The 24,895-nt window shown below is 35.4% G+C and overlaps 1 protein-coding gene across 6 annotated transcripts in view; it reads left to right on the forward strand.

Annotated features, from left to right (window-relative positions):
- Nucleotides 1-24,895, forward strand: part of ARFIP1 (ADP ribosylation factor interacting protein 1) — an 81,740-nt gene that overhangs the window by 32,537 nt on the left and 24,308 nt on the right. For 3 of the 6 annotated variants that reach the window (XM_036423678.2, XM_045576964.1, XM_036423675.2), the window contains exons 3-7: nt 2,059-2,167; nt 4,319-4,414; nt 6,194-6,306; nt 9,889-10,110; nt 19,829-19,986. In XM_036423678.2, the coding sequence (XP_036279571.1) occupies nt 2,059-2,167; nt 4,319-4,414; nt 6,194-6,306; nt 9,889-10,110; nt 19,829-19,986 (698 nt within the window). The remainder of the gene's footprint in view (nt 1-2,058; nt 2,168-4,318; nt 4,415-6,193; nt 6,307-9,888; nt 10,111-19,828; nt 19,987-24,895) is intronic. The other 3 variants (XM_036423677.2, XM_036423676.2, XM_036423679.2) reach the window with 3 other exon arrangements.

Consider the following 24,895-nt stretch of genomic DNA (forward strand, 5'->3'; position numbering starts at 1 on the left):
ATCTAATAACATCTGATTATTGTCTGGATGTGGGTATGAGATAAAAAGGAGAGTTAAAGATAAGTCCTAATATTTTTGGCTAAGTTTTTGGTAAAAGAGATGCCATAAACTAAAAGGAGTGAAAACTATAGGTGATGTTATTTTGTTCTCTTTTTTTGCTGGGCGGTAGGGAGGACGATTAGTGTCTAATCAGTAAGTTTGGTACATAAAAGTTTGAGATGCCTATTTAAAATCCAAGTGGAAATGACAGGTATGATATATTTAAAAATTAGATATATCGGAGTTAAAAAGAGAGGCTCAGTAAGGCACATAAATTTGTAATTGTCAATGTATGGATATTTTCAAAGCCAGAAAAATCAATATGATCACCAAAGAAATTAATATAGGAGAAAAAGTCCTCAGACTGAACCCTCAGGCACTCCAGGATTTGGAGGTTGGGAGATGAGGAGCAATTACTGAAGGAGACAATAGGACATAGAGGAAAATCAAGAGTGCCTTGAATTTGGGGAATGTCAGTGTAACAAGGAGAGAACATCACCTGTGTCAGATGCGGTTTGATAAATAGCCTGAGATGAGAATTGATCTCATTAGTTATTTAGAGTCCACCATACCAATCAAGTAATTGCCCAGGCAAAATTAATAAACTTCTCAAGAAAAACTATGTCAACACTTGTTAGTTATGAGAGACTGTATCTGTTAAGTTTTGAATTTGCAAATTAGAAAACTCAATGTTCTGAGTTTTCAAAGTGTAACTATACATTGTATATAGTGGGGTAGAATATAAGGAAAGAATTTTAAAGACATATTTACCTTTTTAGTGCATCACTAACTTGTCATTATTGTGAAAAACCAATAAAACCTATTAACAGAATCTGATTATGAAAATTAGAAAATTCCTCATGTCCTTGCCCAGTGGTCAGCAAATTCATTAGTCATAGAGCCAAATATCAACAGTACAATGATTGAAATTTCTTTTGAGAGCCAAATTTTTTAACCTTCTTCTAACACCACTTCAAAATAGACTCACCCTGCCGAAACTGGTTTGGCTCAGTGGTAGAGCGTTGGTCTGCGGACTGAAAGGTCCCAGGTCCGATTACGGTCATGGGCATGTACGTTGGTTGTGGGCACATCCCCGGTAGGGGGTGTGCAAGAGGCAGCTGGTCGATGTTTCTCTCTCATTGATGTTTCTAGCTCTCTATCTCTCTCCCTTCCTCTCTGTAAAAAATCAATAAAATATATTAAAAAACAACAACAACAAAAAACCCACAAAACAAAATAGACTCAACCAGGCCGTGGTATTTGTGGAAGAGCCACACTCAAGGGGCCAAAGAGCCGCCTGTGGCTCGAGAGTCGCAGTTTGCTGACCACAGTCCTAGCCAAAGGAAAAAGAGGACTTTTAATTAGAAATCTATGCCTCTTGGTTTTCTCTCTCTCCCTTTTTTTTTCTTTCCTTCCTTTCTTTTTCTTTCTTTCTTTTCTTTTTCTTTTTTTTTTTTTTTTTTTTGCAATACGGCTGATGTCGAATATTATAAGTTCCAACTATAAACTAATTTGCTTAATGTAAATTTAATGAGCAAGAAATTTTCTTTTTTCCACACTGTTCAAAGTCAGAGAAGCTTTGTTTACTGAACTAACCTTGAAAATTAATATTGCAAGTGGATGATTTGTTTATACTGATCATTAGCCAGACTCATTATGATTATATTACACACCAGTCAATTTTTTAATATTAGATATGCCTTTTTAGTCATCTTAATTCTATTCTCTAAAATGATTTTTTTGATGTATCAATAAATTAGAAAATTCAAAATTGAATTTTAATACCTTCCTGCTACTTAGTTCTAGAATAATGAAATTAATTTGTACCTCTTAATAGCAAATCTTGCTGAGTTTGCTGCTGTTATACATTGTTATAGAATGCTGTGATAGCAAAAGGGAATACTATACAGTAGAGAGAAAAATAGTTCAATATGTGATTAAAAGAACACAGTTATCCTAAACTGTTAATGTGAGGTGAGATTTTCACAAAGATTTTCTTTTTATTCAAACATTGCTAAGGATTTGAAGCATTCATTACCAGCTGGACTTGGTCTCTCAGAAACCCAAATTACATCTCATGGCTTTGACAGTACCAAAGAGGGGGTTACCGAAGCAGGAGCATATGAAGGTAAGAGCCCATGTATTTTTAAAGATGGCTGGGTGGAGGATGCTAGCATAATAAATGCTACCTTTATTAAAAAGCATAAGAATTGAGTCCTTTAATTCAATGATAAAACACCAATTATAAGCATATTCCTTTTTCTTTTTAATTTAATGATTTAGGAATTGTTTTAGTATTAGTCTTGATATAAATAGATCATTGTGCATGATTTCACTGATTACTAATTAGGAATTATTTTTCCATCATCATTTATCCCCTTTGTGCTCTCTTAGGAATTGGTTTTAAATTATTGAAATAAAAACTCAAAAATTATATCAAAATGCAGATTTAAATGATTTTAGCTTATAAGCACAAAATGTATATAGCTACATTTTGTATAAATACATGTTTCCTATATCAAAGCAATTAGGAAAATAAAACTTTTATTTTTCCAACAATACATGTTGTATAGGACATCTCCACCATCACCATAAGATTTAGTAATTTGCTAAGAGGATTCCTTGAGTTAGTATTATTTCAGAAAAAAAAAAAAATAACAAGCCCAGTTAGCAAAGGTAAAGGATGCCTGAGGTGAAGTCTGAGGGAACTAGGCATAAGCTTGAGAGGGTCTTCTCCCATTGTAGTCACATGGGCCGAGCTGAATTTCCCCAGCAGAGTTATGACCCACGTGTTACTAAACAGGGAAGCTCATTAGAGACTCAGTGCCTGGGATTTTTACTGGAAAATGCTCCATAGGACCCTCTGCCTCGCATATACCAACATTCCAGGCTCCCAGAAGGAAAGCAGGTATCTAGCATAGATATGTTGTGTGAACAGTTTAGGCACAGTGAGCCTGTCTTACCATTCTGGAAATCTTAACCAAATTTAAGTTCCCCGACACCATTCAAACGCCAGTCTTATGAGCTAGTCTTTTTTAAGAATAAGCAATTAGACTTGCTGTATTAATTCTTCTGCACATTACATATATATGTCTATTTTTACTATAAAGGACAGAGTTGCATCCTTTGTAATATTCTTGCCCATAACAACCTATTATTTATTTTTATTTTTTTAAATATATTTTATTGATTTTCTTACAGAGAGGAAGGGAGAGGGATAAAGAGTTAGAAACATAGATGAGAGAGAAACATCGATCAGCTGCCTCCTGCACACCTCCTACTGGGGATGTGTCTGCAGTCAAGGTCCGTGCCTTTGACTGGAATTGAACCTGGGACTTTTCAGTCCACAGGCTGACGCTCTATCCACTGAGCCAGACCAGTTAGGGCCAAAACAACCTTTTAAAAGTGGGTTTTTTGTTTTGTTTTTGTTTTCATTTTTCATGAGTGAAAGAAAATAAAACCATGTAAATATTTGGGTGTAAAAAATGGGTTTTCTTCCCCTGGTCATTCTGGCTCAGTTGGTTGGGTATTGTCCTGTGCACTGAAAAGGTTGCTGATTTGATTTCAGGTCAGTGTACAAACCTGGGTTGCAAGTTCGATCCTCAGTTGGGGCACATATGGAAGGCAACCAATTGATGTTTCACTCTCACATCGATGTCTGTCTGTCTCTCCCTCTCTACCCCCCAAGTATTTCCTTGGGTGAAAATTAAATAAATAAATAAAATATTTACTTAAGCTTTAAATCAATCAATTATGGGACTTTAATTCCATTCTACCGTAGTAATTTATTTTTAAAAAGTAGAGTCCAGGCAAAGTTCTGTTTAGACATGCTCTTAAGCAAGTTTCTTCTTATAGTTATGTGTCTTGTTTGGTCTTAAAAGAGTTCGATGAAAAATTTATTCAGGAACTCATCCTGCTCACATCCATTTATTATTTAGTTTATTCCTGCAAGAAAGCAAATATATTAATTCTAGGTGTGTTTTGTTTTTTTTAAATATGTTTTTATTTTAGAGAGAGGAAGGGGAAGGAGAGCAAAACATTGACTGGCTACCTCCTGCATACCCCTACTGGGGATGTGCCCTGACTGGAAATCAAACCGTGACCTCCTGGTTCATGGGTCGATGCTCAACCACTGAGCTATACCAGCCAGCCTATTAATTCCAGTTTCTAATACTAGTTTTTGAATATTTTAAAGGCAATGTTAGTAAATCTATATTAAAAATGAGCAATATGTGGAGGAGGAAAAGGATTTTCACAGTTAAATGTCTATCCTTTTCAGGTCCCTCAGCACCACCATTGCCATCTGTTATGTCTCCTAGCAGGGTTGCAGCTAGTCAACTGGCTCAACAAGGAAGTGATTTAATTGTTCCTGCAGGTATTCACTGCACTCATTGGATAAAGCACTTCTTGCTACTGCTGAAGCTAAACTAATTCACTCAATTTCATAATCACTTGCTTAATACTCTTAGGTGTGTGTTATTCTGACTTTTTTTGGTGGCTGCTGCTTTTTCTTTTTCTTTCTTAGCAATAAGGGAGATGATCATTCTAGCCATACATATCTTTCTGACTTTTAAAAGTTATTAACTATATCTCATACCTGAAATTTAATTCACTTTAAGATTTAAAAACATGGTAAATTTTGATTCCTTTAAATTATCCTTTTTTTGTTCTGGGAAATGTAGGTTCACTTACTTGATTCTAAACTCTCAACTTTGCAGCTCTGCTCTCTGTTTTCAAGTTAAACAAGAAAGGTGTCTTCAACAGTTGGGTTGTTCATTGTTTGAAATGGGTCATGTGTCTTCCTATTTTCAACCTCAGCTTACAGATAGTTTGCAGACTATAACAAAATACTATGTAATTTACTAGTTTGCCCAATGAAAAATACTTGGGGAAAAACCCATTTCTTTGCACTGAATTTATTCTCCACTTTAATATTTCTGGACTATAAAAATAGGAAAAAAATTGAACGCCATATTTCTTTTTATATGACATGTTAACCTTTTGTATTTTGTTTTTATGAGAATTTTTTTTATATACATCATTTTAAAAAATAAATATTTAAATAATAAATATTTCTGTATTGGTTTCAGAGAGGAAGGAAGAGGGAGAGAGAGATAGAAACATCAATGATGAGAGAGAATCATCGATTGGCTGCTTCCTGCACACTCCCCACTGGGGAATGGAGCCTGCAACCAAGGCATGTGCGCTTGGCCGGAAATGAATCTGGGACCCTTCATTCCGCAGGCCAATGTTCCATCCACTGAGCCTGGCTGGATAGAGTTATATACATCATTTTTTAATTTTAGATTATGTTAAAGCTCTGGTAAAAGCTGATCTTGCTATAGGAGTGAGAAAAGAAATTTTTGCTGACTAATTTTCTTAAACCATTTGTTATAACTTTTTATCTTATTTCATTGTTCTTCTAAAATTATTATAAAGTTTTTATCCCAAGTCATTAGTATCATAAATGTTTAATAAATATTTTCTTTTTTGAAAAATATTTTAAAATTAAGAATTAGATAGTTGTTGCATTGTTTTTTATGTCAGGGCATCAGACTGCCTTTAGTAATTATGTGTTTTTTTTATGGAGGAGGGGGTGTCTCTTAAGAAAAAAAGAGGTACAATGTAGGTCTTGTTTTAACCCAGCCTTTCATACTGGTGGTAAGATATTTTTAATGATTGTTTGAAATTTGAATTGTATTTTTAAATCCTCCATAATTACAGTAACATTCTATTGTTGTCTGGTCTGCATTGTACAGTGAAAGGAGATCACAGTGTGAGGGTATGTGGCCTTTCAGATTTTTACTGACACAGGTCATTAGATTATAATATTAATTGTGGAAATTTTATTTTTCTTCAACTAAAAAGCACTTGTTTAGTAAAGAAGGCTGATTGCAGCTTTTTTCCTTTTTTTTTTTTTTTTTAAGAAGATGATAAGCACATGGCATTTGTGTTTAGTAGAAATATTTTTTAAGTGTTAGGAAATTATCTTCAATTATTCCAGAAAGTTATAGACCTTCAGTTTGTGGGAACCTTCTCATTTTTTTAAATGCATAAGTAGTTTAATTTGAACAGCATCAATGTTTTTGTTTTTTCCCCCCTTCATGTCATTATCTGGTTTGTGTTTTTATCTTTTGTGTTTATGATCATGCAGGTGGCCAGAGAACACAGACAAAAAGTGGACCAGTTATTTTAGCAGATGAAATTAAAAATCCCGCAATGGAAAAGTTAGAACTTGTTAGAAAATGGAGTCTAAACACCTACAAGGTTTGTAATTTTTTTTAATGTTTCCACCCTAACTAGCTTTAGAAATTTACATTTGTGTTATTCAAATTATTTTGCAATTGTATGAACACATAAGAGAGCATAATGCTATCTAAAAATGAAATTACAATTGGAAAATGAAATGTTTTGTTTTATTATTGATCTTTATATAAATGTAGTTTAAAAAGTCAATAGGAAAAGGGTAAAAAAAAAACTATTAAGTTGCTTATTAATTTATAGATAGAAATATATTACCTTGAAATATATTTAGTTGTAGAATTGCTATAAATATGTTTGTCCCTACTTCCCTCTTTTTGATATTTATAGTAGCGATTTTCAAATCTTTTTCATCTCATGACACACAAAAACTAATTGCTAAAATTCTGTGGCACACCAAGAAATTTATTTTTTGCTGATCTGACAAAAAGAGATATAATTTTTATTAATTCCCACCAGACGGCTATTGTTATATTGGCTGTTGCCATTTTTTATTTATTTTTTTTATTTTTTTTTAAATAAATTTTTATTGTTCATATTATTACAAATGTTCCTTTCCCCCCCTTCTCACCCCACCCTCTGCCCTTTCCCCACCCCACATTGTCCTCATCCATAGGTGCACAGTTTATGTTCAGTCTCTTCCCACATCCCCCTCTCCCCTTTTCCCCAAGAATAAACAGTTCACTCCCCTTCCATACCTCTGATTCTATTATATTCAACAGTTAATATTGTTCCTCAGATTTTTTTTTTTAGTTTCCTTGGTTTTTAGATTCACTTGTTGATAGTTATGTATTTGTTGTTCATAATTTTTATCTTTATTTACTTTCTCTTCTGAAAGAACCCCCTTCAGCAATTCATATAATTCTGGTTTGGTGGTGATGAACTTCTTTAGCTTTTTTTTATTAGTGAAGTTCTTTATCTGACCTTCGAATCTGAGAGATAGCTTTGCTGGATAGATTATCTTTGGCTGTAGGTTCTTGCTATTCATCACCTTGAATATTTCTTGCCATTCCCGTCTGGCCTGCGTGGTTTCTGTTGAGAAATCAGCTGACAATCGTATAGGTGCTCCTTTATAGGTAACTACCTTCTTTGCTCTTGCTTCTTTTAATATTCTCTCTTTGTCTTTTGCTCTTGGAATCTTAATTATGATTTGTCTTGGTGTGGTCCTCTTTGGATTCCTTTTGTTTGGAGTTCTGTGCGCTTCCTGGACTTGTAAGTCTAATTCTTTCACCAGGTGGGGAAAGTTTTCTGTCACTATTTCTTTCAGTATGTTTTCTATATCTTGCTCTCTCTCATCTTCTGGGACCCCCATAATTCTGATGTTGGTTCGCTTGAAGTTGTCCCAGAAGTTTCCTACATTATCTTCAACTTTCTGGATTCTCTGGCCTTCTTGCATCTGCGGAGGAGTGTCTTCTGGCTCTTTATGTTCCAAATCTTTGACTTGATTCTTGCGATCTTCCATTCTGTTTTTAGGACTCCATAAAATATTTTTTATTTCAGACAATGTATTCTTTATTTCTTGTTGATCCCTTATTATTTCTAGTTGATCCCTTTTCATATCCTCATAGGTCTTGTTTATTTTATCGGCCTTTTCTAGGAGATTCTTGAACAACCTTATAAGTGTGGTTTTGAACTCTATATCCAGTCGCTTTTTGTCCTCCATTTCTTTCTTTTGTGATTTATTTGGTTTAGGCATTTTCGCAGGCAGCTTTCCTGATGGGGCGGGGATTCAGGGTGGAGCCTACAGCCTTGACTTCCGTCAGCCCCGCCCTATGCGACTCCTGAGACTCAGGGTCCTTCAGTACTTATTGCGAGCGCCTCTGAGAGAAAGGTGCCCTCGATTTTCGCCTGCTGCCAAACTGTCTCTGCTCTCCCCCAATGAGTCCGGTATTGGAGTTCAGTTCAGTTGGTAGTGGGATTGGAGGTGGCGTTCAGAGCAGTCTGGAGCCCCTGTCTCCTTCCCGTCAGGGCAATCCCGCGGCACAGCCGGCCGGCCCTTCTCTGCGCGCAGTGTGCGCGCCTCCGGGACCTCCTTTCGCCGCTTCCCCGGAGTCCCGCCTCACAGCCCGGCTCCCTGTGGATGAGCCTGGGTCCCCGGGTCAGCCTAGAATTGGGGTTCAGAGCAGTTGGAGCTGGGCCCAGCACAGTCGGAGCTTTTCTCTCCTTCCCGCTTGGGACCGCCAGCCAGGCACTCGGCCTCCCTCCTCTCCGGCTCTGTCCTTTCCGCGCGCGCGCCGGGTGTCTCTGTACCTTGGGCTTTTACAGCTCCTCCGCGCTTCCTTCTGGTTTTCTCCTTGCTTCTTGTTGTAGAATTTCCAGTCAGTCGACTTTCCTGTAGTTCTGGGTAATGTCCATTTTATATTTTAGTTGTATTTTGTTGAAATTGTTGTGTGCGTCTGCGGCTAGTTGCCTAGCCGCCTAGCCAAGCAGCCATCTTGGATACTCTTCTGTTGTCATTTTTTAAATTTATTTTACAAACTAAGGGAAAAGAGGTCAGTGCCCCTGATTAAATAAATAGTCAAGCATTGCATGGTTTAAACATTCTTGTAGTGTGTGCTGCAGCACACAGGAGAGTCTAGGCTACCTATCAAACTGTTAATAGTAGTTCTGAAATACTTAGTGGGATTAAAAGAAGAAAGAAGAAATTCACATTTTATTTCCCTCATTATTTTAATTTTACAACAAATATTAATTCTAACCAAAACTTTGAAAGAGATGATAAAAGAGCATATTTGCTATTTAAGAAATTATAATACTGTACTTACTACTTATTAGAACTTCTTTCTTTAAATGATGAGGAGTATATTAATATCCTGTAGGTTATTTATAAACTGTATTATTGAATAGTGAAATTGCTTATAATTTTTTATTTCTAACAAAAAATACTAGAAAATTTATTCTAATATGCTCTGAAATTAGGTATTTTTTTAAAGTTTTTTTTATCATTATTTCTGAGGCAGAATGGAATAATATAATTTAACTCAATTTGAGCAAAAGTAAAAGAATTCAGAAATTTCTAATATCCTTTCTTCTCCTCCCTCACCCTTCTCTCTCTTTTCCTCCTATTCCCCCCAGCTCTAACCTCTCTTCTTTTCTCCCCCCACCCCCCTTTCTTCCCTTCATTTCTCCTGCGTACACACATACATATGGTGGTTTAAGGGGAAGATAAAAGGAGGAAAGTCATATGAAATCAATAGGAGAGTGTAATTTGATATTATTATTCCTTAGTAATTAATAGTTCAATACTGTTCTTAAATCAATGCTCTGTTTTAAATAAGCTACCAAGTGCATTAAGCTTAAAATACGATTTTGTGAGAGCTTATCTGGTAATATATAAATCAGCTAGATAAGTCTTAAAACGTCCTCTGATTAGTAGTAGTTATTAGACATGTCCGGTAAATTTACTTTCTGAGTCCTAATGAACTTGAAAAGGGGCACTGACAGTTTTCAGTTGTTGGTCTGCCTTTTATGAAGCCAGAAATGATATACATCATATGCTCTAGCATTTTACTTTGGATTGCTGCATTATATTTTTTCTTTTGTTCCTTTTTTCCCCTTCCTAAACAAAATGCATCTTTTCACTTTTAGTGCACTCGACAAATTATCTCTGAAAAGCTAGGCCGTGGATCAAGAACTGTGGACCTTGAACTTGAAGCTCAGATTGATATATTAAGAGATAACAAGAAAAAGTATGAAAATATTCTAAGACTTGCTCAGACATTGTCAACCCAGCTTTTCCAGATGGTACATACACAAAGGCAACTTGGAGATGCTTTTGCTGACCTGAGTTTGAAGTCACTAGAACTCCATGTAAGATTATTTTAAATAACTATGGGACGGGAGAAGGCGAGTGGCGATAGGAATATTCTAAGAGGTAGTTCGTTACATTTCTGATTTGCTGAAGTCTTAAATTGCAATCTTGAGAGTTTTTTAAAGATGTCCTATATAATAAAACCCTAATATGCAAATTGACTGAATGGTGGAATGACCTGTTGCTATGATGCTCACTGACCACCAGGGAGCAGATGCTCAATGCGTTGAGCCTCTGGCACTCCCCCCCCCCCCCCCCCCCCCACACACACACACACAGACAGAGAGAGGGAGGGAGGCAGAGGCGACCGGTGGTGCCAGGCCACCAGCCAAGGCAGGTGCTAGCAAGGGCGGGGGAGCAATTGCCCTGCCTGCCAGTTGCCCTGCAGAGAAAGGTGACTATAGGCGGCAAGGGACAGAGCTGGCCAGTGAGTGGTGCCAGACTACCAGCCAAGGTGGGTGCCAGTGGAGGCCCCCCCCCGTCGCTCCACCTGCTGGTCACCCCACAGATGGCCCTGATTGTCAGCTAGACCTAGGGACTCTACCCTATATATTGGGAATAGTCTCTTAGGTTTAAACATTAAAACCTGGCAAGGCTACTCTTAACACTGAAAAAACAGGATGATACAGCGATAACATGCATGGACTCTGGCTTCCACATTTTGTGGTCAGCCCTGATTCTGACATTTATAAATGTGTGAGAAAGCCAGTTACTTAACTTCTCTCTGCTTCAGTTTTTCCACCAATAAGATGGAGAAAATGGTACAACTGCCTCAGAAGGGTCATATTCTGTACTACTTTTTATAATCAAGGCAAAAAAATGTAGCTGCCAATACGATAGCAAGGTGCCTTTTACCTGTATGAAAAATATCCAATATGATCACTGGTGCATGTAGCTTCCTGTATTGTGAAAGGGATGTCTGACTGCTGGTTTAGGCCTGACATCCCCTGAGGGATCCTGGATTGTGAGAGGACACAGGCCAGGCTGAAGGGATCTCCCCTAGGTGTTGTCCCATGCCCCCCCTTCTCCTCCCCCCCCCCATGCATGAATTTTGTGCACCAGGCCTCTAGTCTAATATAATTTTTAAGAAGGCCAGACTGACTGGCTGGCCTTCTTAAGATGTCAGCTAGAGGCTTCAGGGAAAGGGAACTTGATTGGAGGGAAGGAAATGGAATACTAAGCCTGCCTGAACCTAGAAAGAGTCATAGCTATGTAGAGCTGGGTGTGGATAAAACGTAAATTCACTCTTGCCTAGTCTCCTGTTGTCTTGAACAAATAATAACTTGCTTGACTGGATTTGCAATATATTTTTACTCAATCATTAGTATAAATTGTGAGTCTTAGAATAAAATTACTTTTCTGCAGACATTTCTATTCAGCAAAACATTTCCAACAATTTCTTATATAATACCTTAAGTGACTCCATTCATTTATTTATTTATTTATTTACTTACTTACTTACCTAAAGGTATAGAAATACCTTGCATACAGACTTCTAACTTGAAGAGTTAGATAATATTAGAGTATTAAATCATTTCATAATATCTAGAAACCTGGACAAAGAAAGCTGGCATGTAATATAGCAGCATATATCATAATAGTGAAAAATACTGATTCTTAATTCTGAGTCAGGCAAAAAGAACTAATTACAATAATATTTAGAAAGTAAGATAATCATAACAGCTGCAGTTTTGAATGTACACAATTGCAATAGACTAACTACATTATAATCATTATATTATGTAATTTAATGAACAACACTGCAAGAAATGTTATCCTCATTTTATAGATGAGGAAACTGAAGCCAAGAGACGTTAGGAGATTTTTATAAGATCATGAATCAAATAAAAGGTGGAACTGGAATTTATATCCTGGTCTATCTATGTTTCTCCATGATGCTACTTAAAGTGAAATCTTTGGAGGGTCTGTGATGCAGAGAAAAGGCCCCACGGTATAGAAAGAGGTAGCCAGGGTATAGAATCTGGGAAAATGTTGTAGCAATGTTAACAGTAATGCTACACTCAATAAACCTATCTATCTATATAAAAGTCTATATATATAAAAGACTAAGTGACTGACTGTCAGTCCAACTGGCCAGTACATATGATGCATACTGGCAATCTAAAAATAAACATTGACTCATGCATCTTCGATACATAAAGCTCTTGCTGGTGCCAATCGCATGTGTGTGTGTTTCGATCTGTCACTGTTGATCGTGAATTTGGTTGTTTTTATTGACATTCTGAAGCTGAAAGAAAGCAGTGGCATCGCCAAAACTGATTTGGCTCAGTGGATAGAGCGTTGGCCTGTGGACTGTAAGGTCCCAGGTTCGATTCCGGTCAAGGGCATGTACCTTGGTTGTGGGCACCTCCCCAGTAGGGAGTGTGCAGGAGGCAGCTGATCGATGATTCTCTCTCATCGATGTTTCTAACTCTCTATCCTTCTCTTCCTCTCTGTGAAAAATCAATAAAATATACAGAAAGAACGAAAGAAAGAAAAGAAAGAAAGAAAGAAAGAAAGAAAGAAAGAAAAGAAAGCAAGCTATGGCATCAACAGAATATGTCTGAAGACCAACTATTGGCACAACTATCCCCGTCTGACACTGGCCTCCCATTTATTTATTTATTTATTTATTTATTTATTTAAATATATTTTATTGATATTTTACAGAGAGGAGGGGAGAGGGATAGAGAGTTAGAACCATTGATGATAGAGAAACATCAATCAGCTGTCTTGCACACTCCTTATTGGAGATGTGTCCGCAACCAATGCCCTTGACCGAAATCAAACCTGGGACCCTTCAGTCTGCAGGCTGACACTCTGTTCATTGAGCCAAACCAGTTAGGGCATGGCCTCCCATTTAAATTAATTTGAAGACAGTTTCCCACGATGCCAGCATTTGGAATAACTATGAATAAATCACAAGGACAAACTCTAGACAGAGTATGAATATTCCTACCTGAACCCATGGTCAGTTATATGTTTCTTTCTCTCGAGTTTGAAGAGTGTGTGATGTTAAAGTTATAAATACTTCATCACAAGGGAAATTAGTCAAGTACTCTGAAAGTGTTTTTACTCTTAACCTGATATTCAGGGAGATATAATAATAAGTTTAATCAATTTATCAGTCATCATTTTTTTTTTTTTTTCAGAGTGGAAGGAGAGGGATAGAGAGCTAGAAACATCGATGAGAGAGAAACATCGACCAGCTGCCTCCTGCACACTCCCCACCGGGGATGTGCCCGCAACCAATGTACATGCCCTTGACTGGAATCGAACCTGGGACCCCCCAGTCTGCAGACCGAGGCTCTTTTTTTTTTTTTTTTTTTTAAATATATTTTATTGATTTTGTACAGAGATTAAGGGAGAGAGATAGAAAGCTAGAAACATGGATGAGAGAGAGTCATCGATCAGCTGCCTCTTGCACACCTCCTACTGGGGATATGCCCGCAACCAAGGTACATGCCCTTGACCGGAATCGAACCCGGGTCCCTTCAGTCCCCAAGCCGACACTCTATCCATTGAGCCAAACCGGTCTCCGACAGACCGACGTTCTTATCCACTAAGTCAAACCAGTTTTGGCCAGTCATAGTTTTTATCAATGTTTTTATATCATGCTTTTGTTGTTTTTATATCATGTCTTTGTTGTTTTATCATTTGTTATTGTTTATTAATTTATTATTTTCATAAATATTTTACTAATTTTCTTTCATCTCTGACAATTCTATGATAGAGAAAAGGCGAATAGTGATATTAAAATATTTCTTCTAATAAGTTCCTTTCAATGTGCATGAATCCATGCATTGGGCCACTAGTTAATTATAATATTATAATTAAAACAGATTGGGGATTTACTATATGCCAGCTACAATTCTAAGCAACTTGAAGATACATTTGCTGACCTGGCTTATATATGAATTAACTCAACTAATGGTCAGTCTTAGCTAATAAATACTTTTATTACATTTCTTTATATATGTGAATCCCTTTTTTTGCAGAATTGAGAGGTAAATAATCCTTAGTATTCAAGTCCATTGAACTCAGTTTTAATTTTTTAGTTTCCTGTTTAAGCATTTCTAACTCTTTGTAAGAACTGGTATTTCATGACTTTTATTCTTTCTTCAAGGTCTCCCAGTGAAATAATTTACTTATTTTTTAATAGAATAAAACTTTTATTTTGCAACTACCATATGGGTTCATAAGAAATCAATGACACAGTATGGGATCTTAATGATCTTATTTTTCTATATCTTAAAACATTTTGCCATTTCATCGTCTTAGGAATTATTTTATCACTATTTATCATTTATTTCCAACTATGTTAAAAATGACTAAGATGGCCTGGCTGGTGTGGCTCAGTGTTGGAGCCTCGGCGTATGAACCAGGAAGTCATGATTCAATTTCTGAAATGACTAAGATAATAAAACAAAAGAAAGACACCATTGCCTAGAATAACACAATAGCGAGAGAAATGCTTTTTTTGTTTGTGTTGCCAAAAAGAAATCTGGAGAAACCATTTTTGTGTGTTTGTTTTTGTTTTTTAATGTTCATGCAACACAACAGAGAACTTAGAATTTTTCATTTCCTGCCCATAATGGCAAAAGAAAAGATGATACTAGAGGAAGTTATTTCAAAATTATTAGACAAATCAGAAGAGGATTGCAAAAACTCAGCAGTATTGACTAACAATAATGGCAAAATTGATAATATAATGAAATCTTAGTTTATGACTCTTTTGATGATATCCCAGAAAATTCATCCTAAATTCAAGGGTCAGTGAGTAACAATGTATTATTAAGGACAAAAAGGGACTGTGGTAGTGTATGAGTCAGGATTCTCCAGAGAAAAAGAACCAGCTGGATGTGTGGGTATATAGAGATTTATTTTAGAAACTGGTTCACACAATTATGAAGACTCGGTACATAAGAATCTGCAAGGTAGGTTCGCAGGCTTGAGACCCAGGGGTCAGGACTGCAGTTTGAGTTGAAAGGGCAGTCTGCTAGCAGAGTTCCTTCTTGCTCTGGGAGGTCTAGTAAGGGCTTCAGCTGATTGGAGAGGACCCATTTAACATTATGGAGGACAGTCTACTTTGCTTACAGCCCATTAATTTAAATCTTAATCTTATCCAGAAGCACCTTTACAGAAACATCCAGAATAATGTTTGATCAAGTATCTGGATGCCATGTCCTCTCCAAGTTGACATAAAATTAACCATTTCAGGTATTTTCATCTAGTTAGTCCTTCAGAGGAGTGACTCCCTTTATGCAACATTTTGGGTCAAGAATCTGGACCATCCTATTTTGCTAAAAAGACATGATATATTATTCTTTTATGATGTTTGTGCACCAGAATGTGCTTGATATGATTTGTTAGTGAAGGCAAGTGTGTATGCTTAAGTAAGTTGAAGGAAATAGAAAATTCATCGGCTATTACATTCTAATTGATGTTTATAAATGTAAAAATAATGGTAAACCAGCCCTGGCCAGATGGCGTGGTTAAAGTGTCATTCCATACACCAAAAGGTTGCCAGTTCCATTCCTGGTTAAGACACATACTAGGTCATGGGTTCAATCCACAGTCAGTGTGCATATAGGAGGCAACCCATTGATGTTTCTTTCTCTCTCTCTCTCCCTTCCTTCCTTCCTCTATTAAAAAACAACAACATGCCGAAACCTGTTTGCCTCAGTGGTAGAGCGTTGTTCTGCGGACTGAAAGGCCCTGGTTCGATTCTGGTCAGGGGCATGTATTATACGTTGGTTGTGGGCACATCCCCAGTAGGGGGTGTGCAAGAGGCAGCTGGACAATGTTTCTCTCTCATTGACGTTTCTAGCTCTATATCTCTCTCCCTTCCTCTCTGTAAAAAATCAATAAAATATATTGATATATTTTAAAAAACAACAACAAAATAACCCCACAACAACAACAAAAACAACAAAACAGTTAAAAACACATATCCTCTGATGAGGATTAAAAAATGATAATGGTAAATTAGAACCTACTGGAGGTGTACTTGAATCTGGAATCAATATTTACTGGATGGATATTTTTATATCAGAGTTTTCCAGAGAAATAGAACCAATAAGAGAGAGATATGCACTACACACACACAAAGAGATTAATTTTAAGGAATTGCGGGGGTTGACAAGTCTGAAATCTGTAGGGTAGGCCATCAGGCTGGAAACTAAAGCAGGATTTTTCTGTTACAGTCTTACAGCAGAATTCCTTCTCCTGGAAACCTCAGCCTTTTGTGCGTAAGGCTTTCAACTATTTGAATGAGGCCACCCACATTATGGAAGATAATCTCCTTAAAGTCAACTTTAAATCACTTCTCCAATGTTTATCATTGTAAATGTTACTCGAATCAACAAAATCTGTATTTTCATAGCAACATTTGGACTGGTGTTTGACCAAACAAATGGACACCATAGTCTAAACAGGTTGGCACATAAAATTAACCATTACAACCCTTCATTTCAATTTAGCACTTATAAACATGTTCTTAAACCACATTTAATCTCCAAATAAAGACAATAATAAAGTCTTTTCCACCTAACGTGATACAACTGTCCTGTAGACTATTTAAGATATATTAACTCTTTCTTCAGAAGAGGATGCAAAGTCCTTGGGTAATGTCCACTTTTTTCTTTGATATACTATAACTTAAATGACTATGATGTAAAGTTAACATATAGTGTTACATGATAAGGGGATAAGAGAGGGAAGGGGGGGAAAAAGGTATATACACACATATGTATTTATGACAAAATAAGGAAGAAACACTCATTAAAAGTGTAGTCCTTATTTCTACAAATGTCCACACAGTCATAGCAGCTTCCACTACCCGTTCTATATTGCATTTGCTTTCAACCAGCCTTTTACCTGTCATGGTCCTTTGCTTGGTAGAGTGACCCAAATCATTGATATTAGTCACAGGTCATGGGAGTACTAGGAGACGCCTTAAGGATTACCTATATTCCAGGCATACTCTTCCTTACCTACATTGCAGAGCAGCAATCCAGTTTTCCTTTGGTAATCAGGATCACTCATGTCAGCTTGCAAAGTTACTCTCTTTGCCTGTTGATTCTTTTTTTAAAAATATAAATTTTTAGTAATTTTTAGGCGGAGGAGGATTGATGAGAGAGGAGCATCAACATCCATCAGCTGCCTCAGGCACGTGCCCTAATTAGGAATTGAACTGGTGACCTCTTGGTTCCTGGGTCATTCTCAACCGCTGAGCCACACCAGCCAGGCCTCTGTTGATTCTTTATGAGGATAACTTAGCCAAGTGCAGTAGTGAAGAGTTGGTGTCCACTGTCTCCCACCTTATGCTGTATTAACTGAGATCCATGGAAAATACTTACCACAGGGCCTGGCAAATAATGGTACTGAATAAATTAGGATGGATGTAATAGCTGTTGATGGGATTTTGACATTTGGAAGTTGAGGAAGAATTTAAAGATTAGTCCAATTTCTTCCTTTTTTAGAGAAATAATCAACATCTACCAGTAAAAAAGCCGATGTCCTGAGGGTGATAGGAAATGAGATTTTAACAAATATCTGTCATCTGTCTGAATCTTTATACAGATTATTTCATTATACTTCCTATCAGGTGTGTATGGGAATGATCTTTTTTAAATAAGGAAATTAAAACACAAAGAATTTGAATTATTCACAAAAAATACAAATCCAGTCAATGGCAGAATCAAGATGTGAACTTCCAAGTTTGTATTACCAAACTAGACTGTTACCATTTTATCACATGCCTTCTGACTACTAGTTCTGTTATACCATGGTATTTCATTAAATTGTATTTTCTCAATATAGAGGGTAACATCTACATCAAAATTAGGAAAATTCACACAACCCAAATTACTATCAATTATCAATTCATACTTATTATATTTTTACTGCTGTATTATTATTTTAAATAACCCACTGGTTATCAATTACAATAATTATATTACTAAAACTTGATGTTTTAGAACCAATCAAATGTTTTAATTATTTAGTCCTAATGTATAAGTTTAATAAGAAGTGCTGTTCATTTACATCTGGTAAATTTGCATCTGATGGATGTAAATGAAATAGGAGCTGCTAAAAAATAAAAAATTTTTCAAACTTTGTTCTCTCCATATGTAAAGTAATAAATTTTTAGGTCAGGGAATTGAACTGGCTTTCCTTCTTCGGTGACAGATTAGAACCACAACTTTGTTCTTGATGTATATACTCTTTTATTTGTTTAGTTTATTTGTAATTACTAAGGCAATTCATAAAAATGTGTAAAATGTCCCTGTCTAAAGAATAGTAACATAACTTATCAACTAAATGAAGTTTAGGAATTATGTTTTATCATATTTTCAGTGCCAAAACATTTAATTATTTATATAGTTATTCATAATGCATGTACATATGTATATTTCTTTCTAGTGTCCTAATTATTTTATGTCTTTTACTACTATATCTCTTGTAAAAATGCTTTTTTATTCTAGCCAGTTAAGTTTTCAAATTATACATTAAAATCTTAAGTTTTATACACATTCTCATCACAGAATTATAAGTGAGATTCACATTCATGAAACAGAATAGTGTCAGTTTACTCCTCCTGTCTGCTTTGAATTTAGGCCATTTTTTTTTCATCTGTAAATATAGGATTTCAAATTCTGTAATATACTGTTTCTGCTGCTGTTTCATCTTACTATGTTCTAGTTTTTTGTTTGTTTTTAGTAAAAGAGCAGCCTTCTAGGATGTATAGATTTTCCTGAGTCCAACGTATAGAATACTGGACCTCTAAATGGAAAATACTTTTAGCATATTAAGATAATTTTACTTTCCTGCTAATTATTAACTATTGAATATATTATCTCCTAAAAATTTAATTATAGCTATAGCACTAATATTAAATTTGCATCTTCTAAGATTCAAGTTAATTTAATATTACATTCTCTTCAGCTAAATTAAAAAATTTGTATAACAAACTTCAGAATTTTCAAATTGAGTAATACATCTTACAATATGGTCAACATTTTTATTTGGTCTGATGTGTTCCTGATAATCTGTTAATTAATCAAACTTGGACTGTAAAGCTTTACTGCTGAAAATTTAGAGTTAGTCCTTGCCATATCTGAAGGAGCTATGTGTAATGTTGCTAAGCCAAGATTCAGTTTATTCAGAGAAATGAATTCAGTGGTGTTGAGTGATCCTTCCTCAGCTGTATGCCCAAATAGACCTGAGCTTGGGCGTCAACTGGTCACTAAGTTTACAAAGAAATGTGTATTATTAATATTTATACTTCAAAGAGATTTAGTCAAAACACAAAAGCGCAATCTATTTTATGTCTGAAAGTTTTAGCCAATTGTTACCTAATTTGGTTGTGAAAGTTATAGTTTCTCTGATTAATAATCTGCTATATTTTTCTTCCTAACAGCTGTGCTTACAATATAATTGAAACAAAAAGGAGAAATGAAAATATTCTTTTTTGTACAAAGTAGTTTAACTTTTTAAAATTATTTATTTTGCTATGCATCTGAGCTGATGACAATTTTGGTAATAATATAGCTAGCTATAATTTAGATTCCTATTTTTTTAAACAGTGACCGAAAAATTGTATAGCTACTGTAGATTTCTAAATTAAATAATTTGCCATTAGTGATATTTGAGAGTTTTAAAATAAATTTACTAATTTATTACTAGATAAGTTAAGGTGACTTTTTGTTTTAGGAAGAATTTGGTTATAATGCAGACACCCAGAAGCTACTGGCTAAAAATGGAGAGACTCTTCTTGGAGCCATTAATTTTTTCATTGCCAGTGTGAACACTTTGGTGAATAAAACAATTGAAGATACATTAATGACTGTGAAACAGTATGAAAGTGCCAGGTTGGTATAAATTTTCATTATATTATCTCTTTTACAGATGGTATGCAATTCTGTAAGGATTTTGTTTGTAAATAAGAGAAACCAACTCTGGCCAATATGGGCATTTCATGAATGTATTAGGTTATAGGATAGCCTTTGGAGCCAACAGAATGGCAGAAGAAGAGAAAGCCAAGATAATTCCTCCTAAGAATCTAGTTAGGACCCTGATGCTGTGTACCCCTGGTACTTCATGCTGCCACAGGTACCATAAATAATTTCCAAAGACCCCTGAATATTTGCTTCATTGCCTTTAAGGTGCCCGAATGAATCTTGGTCATGTGCCCAAACTCTGGCTGCTAGGGAATAAGGAGATGAAGGCTCTCCCAGTTCCAGCTTCCTTAGAAGGGGACAAGGCCTTGTGTTCTACCAGGTAGATACTAGATGCCCTCTATAATCTGTCCTAAGCCTACCTTTTCACCCTTATTTCCATTGCTTCCCACTGTAAGCAGTTCACTGCTTCTGCAATAGCCAGACTAATAGTTTATTTCTCTTGAATTTACAAGCTCATTTCTGCCTTTTTGATTTTGTTCATGTTTTGGATTCTAATTCCCTGATCTTCCATTTATCCAGATTATAACCAGTCTTCAAATTCTTTCAAATTTTACCTTTTATATAAATTAAATATTTGCCTTACATTGTCATAGCTGTGTATAATGTAGTGTTTTCATACATTTTATATACTATGATAGTATATAAAATATCACATCCACAATTTCTCCATCTCATTACCATCCTATTAGGTAAACGAAGTACATATTAATAAATACTTACAAATGTCTAAAGAAGCAGCAGACCCATGATAGCAGTTTTCAACTTTTGATTCCAGATTCAATTCTGCTCCCCCTTTCTCCCCCTCACACAACTCATTCAAGGCCCCTTGAAGTGTTTTTTTCTTCTTACCACTTGAAATTTTATTTTCTGTTAGTATTCTTTTTGTAGTGTAATTGAAGTGTAAACTTTACCTTCTAGAAGTTTAACTTTATTTTTTGGCCTCTTGCCCTAGTTTAATGATGTGAGAAGTGCTTATGCAAACTTTAAATTCATCTAGTCTTTTTTTTGCAGTTAAGTGCTTATTTTTAAGTATGTATTTTCTTATACTTTATATACATTAAAAGCCCAAATCACTTGGAAAGTTAACTTTGATCTTTCCACAAGAAGAGATGCTTCTATCCTATGCTATGTTTGTAATTTTCAATTTAGTATTAACATATGTGATTCTTAATGATTTGGGAATGAAGGTTAAGACAAATAGCTGTGGTTGTCTTGTGGGAGGAAGAAAAAGAAGGGGCTGAGTGCCATAGTTAGGTTTTGGATCTTTTTTTTTTTTTTTTTTTTTTTTTTTTTTTTTTTTTTTTTTTTTTTTTACTTTATTATTTACTAGCATAGTATTAAAATCAGAAAGTGGAAAGGCAGAAACAGAATCTATCAATAGGGTATTCCTCAGTAACACGGAAGGAGTTTCTCAATAAGATATATTTCAGTAGGAATCACTTCAATAATATTTCCAGTAATTGGTTCTCCAATTTCTATTTAAGTCCTCTCATGACCTTGGCTGTAGGTTTCAAAGGATTCATTTCTATAAATTCTATTTTATTCTTTTTCAAATCTGTCTGTTCCTTATTCATAATGTCCTAATTTGTTTATAATGAATACTCTTTATCTCTTTAACCATTTTAAGCACTCTTGTTTTAATATTTGTGGGATTTGAAGTTGAAAATTGTTTTGTCACAAAGGCATCCCCAGTTAAACACTGCATCACTCTAGTTCTGTTTCTCTAGTTTATAATTGTCCACCTACTTTGAAATACATGTATGCAGTTACTAAAACATATTTTTTCAAAATGTGAAATATATTTTATTTTAGACATGTAAATCTTTCTCTTCAACCTTTATTTCTGACATGCTTTTAAAAATATTAGCTCATATTAAAGAAAGACAAATTTGTTAGGTAAGTCACTCCATACATATTTTTTATTTAGTTTGCAGAGAAAAAAAATAAACCTCTAGACATTGAATGGTTTGCTCACTTGGTTTGCTAATTTAAAATCAAAATGAGAATCCATGAGCTTCCTACCTTCTACTTTTGATCATTAGGCCTCAGCTTAAACTGCGTTTTTTAAATCTCAAATTTTTACATCTTATTATAGAAATAATTTTTGTATCTTATAATGAGAAATCTGACAAAGCACAATGTGATATCTCAGTTTATCCAATACAGAGGTTTGTTTGAAACTTCAACAAAATTATAAGTGAAGTTATATGTACTTAGTAGCTGATTATCAGGAAACCTTTAAACATCCTTTGCATGTGCTTTAAAAACCCCCGCCAATAATGACCTCGCCCCATAATTTGTTCTTTTTATTGAAATTACAGCATATGATTTTATTCATCAAGCTTGACTTGGGGTTTGACTTCTCTGTGCTTTTTTTTAAATAGCTAAGGAATTGACTGGTTGTAATGCCAAAGCATTGCCTACTGAGGGATAACATGTAAAAAAAATCCCAGATTAAAAATTTCTCAGTAACTGAATTTTCTTCTCTGTCAAAACCAGAATTTACTGACTTTTAGGGCAAGGGTCAGCTATTTGATCCAGCACAGAAAGTGGCAATTTAGGCAGACGTTGGGGTGGCCTTTTAATGCTCCCCATTGTGCATTGTATACAAGTATTTCCTAGCCCTCTGGTGCTTCAAGTATAAAAAATCAAATAACAGCCCATTCAACACTTCTCTACAGCAGCACCAACAAGGGAGTCAATTGTAGTCAAGACTTTTCAGATCTGGACACCTATTCTCTAGAAGTTTTACATAAAACATAAAGTAACCAACTATCACTAACTTTGTTGATATGGACTCAATACAGACTGGCAGTTGAAGAGTTACATTTTGAAAACAGTATGCTTCTCTTTCTGGTTGTAATGAGCACTGTTAAAGAAGCCCTTATGGAAGGTTTTACTTTGATACCATCTACAAACTTTGGATGTAAACATTAAGGAAATATAAGGTCAGCTTTATAACTTTGATTATGCTTAAATTAATCACTATTGTTTCAAAGATGTGCTCCAAGGCAATTGAAGGATATTTGTCTTCACATTAAACCACCACATACCACTATTTATTTTTGTTCTACTTTTTTTCTTTTTTGTAGTTTTTTTTTTTAGTATGTTTGCTTCTAGTTATTGCTCTTCTGATTTGGCCATAATAATAAGCACTCTAAAGATATTAGTTAATACCTGCAATCCTGACTACTTTATATATATGAAGCAGGAAGAGCTAAAATAGCTGAAGACATTAGAGCCAAGGAAGGATAGAGTGCTTATCCAATTGGCTATATACAGTGGAACCCATGGAATTTAACCAACTTATTACAAAGACAGTCTTGCCTCCTAAATCTTTAGTATCTGTCTCCTCCTCAGCTCCAGTGCCATTGTCCTGATTCAGTGACTCATTTTTCTTTTGCCCATTATGATCTAATTGGTTTCCTTGTTTCTGATTTCTTAATCTTCAACTCCAGTTCATCTTCTATTCCTTACACTACTACTGTAATCATCTCTCTGTCCTGAACAAATTGCACATGTTCTTTCTGTGGCTTCCCATCCCTTCTCCTATGGAATAAATCTAATCCCTTTAGCATGGCCTTTAAACCCTGTTCAATCTCAGTCTTGTCTGCCTGTTTGTGATTCCTCCCATTATGTGGTCCAACTTCAGGTTCTCACATACTGAATTACTTTCCAAATGTTTAATGGTATCTTACAACAGACAAAAATACACCTTTGTCCATAGTATTCTCTTCCTGGAAAGTTCTACCAGTTTCCCTGCCCCAATCTACCTTTTAAGCTTTTATCATCCTCTAAAATTTTATTTTAGTGTTTTAATTCTACTCTGAGATGTCTTTCAAATATCTAGTTATGTATTTCGTCCTCTTGATTTCCACTGTTTTATCCTCTCTCATGGCAGTTTCCGTCATCTCATTTTGTTGTAATTGTTTAAGAACTTCTCTCCCTCTAGACGAAACTTCTCAAAGATAAACTTTATCTGTTTCCAAAACCGGTTTGGCTCCGTGGATAGAGCGTCGGTCTGTGGACTGAAAGGTCCCAGGTTCGATTCCGGCCAAGGGCATGTTCATTGGTTGCGGGCACATCCCCAGTAGGGAGTGTGCAGGAGGCAGCTGATCGATGCTTCTCTCTCATTGATGTTTCTAGCTTCCTGTCTCTCTCCCTTCCTCTCTATAAAAAATCAATAAAATATGTTTTAAAAAAACAAACAAACTTTATCTGTTGCTCTTTATAACTCTACTTTCTAGAACAGTGCCTGGAACATAGAATGTGTTCACTTAATATTTGTTGAATGAATCAATGTATCAGTGAATGAGTAAATGATTATTTTGCCCAGAAAGATCAAGTTTGTTCAATTCAGTACAAGTTAAGAATAAATTAGGTTCAATATATTCTTTCTCAAGTCTTATATACAATATATTTTGACATTTAAAATATTCATAATTCTCAGAAAAGGAACTGTGACTTATACTAGAGAGATTTGAATAAAGAGCATTATTTTTAGGTCATAAATTTTGTAGTGCTGATTTTGTCTAAATTAGAGGTCACTTTCTTCTTGACTGAGTAAGACTGCTGGTAAGTCACTGTTTAATAAACAAGATAGTATTATACTTTCACAGGTGCTGTGTTTGAGGTATTATGAGGTGCTTATGGGATCATGAAGTGATAATGGATGAGATAACTATTTCAGTTAGTTGTGGGAGAATTAGGAGTGTACATCTCAGGGAACACAAGGTGGTAAATGCTCTATAATAGATGCTGTGTCACATTCTGAATACTAATGTTATAGAAATCCATCTGAAGTTGTGCTATCTTATAT

The sequence above is a fragment of the Pipistrellus kuhlii genome, unplaced genomic scaffold (genome assembly GCF_014108245.1).
Source record: "Pipistrellus kuhlii isolate mPipKuh1 unplaced genomic scaffold, mPipKuh1.p scaffold_m20_p_8, whole genome shotgun sequence".
NCBI classification, from domain to species: domain Eukaryota; kingdom Metazoa; phylum Chordata; class Mammalia; order Chiroptera; family Vespertilionidae; genus Pipistrellus; species Pipistrellus kuhlii.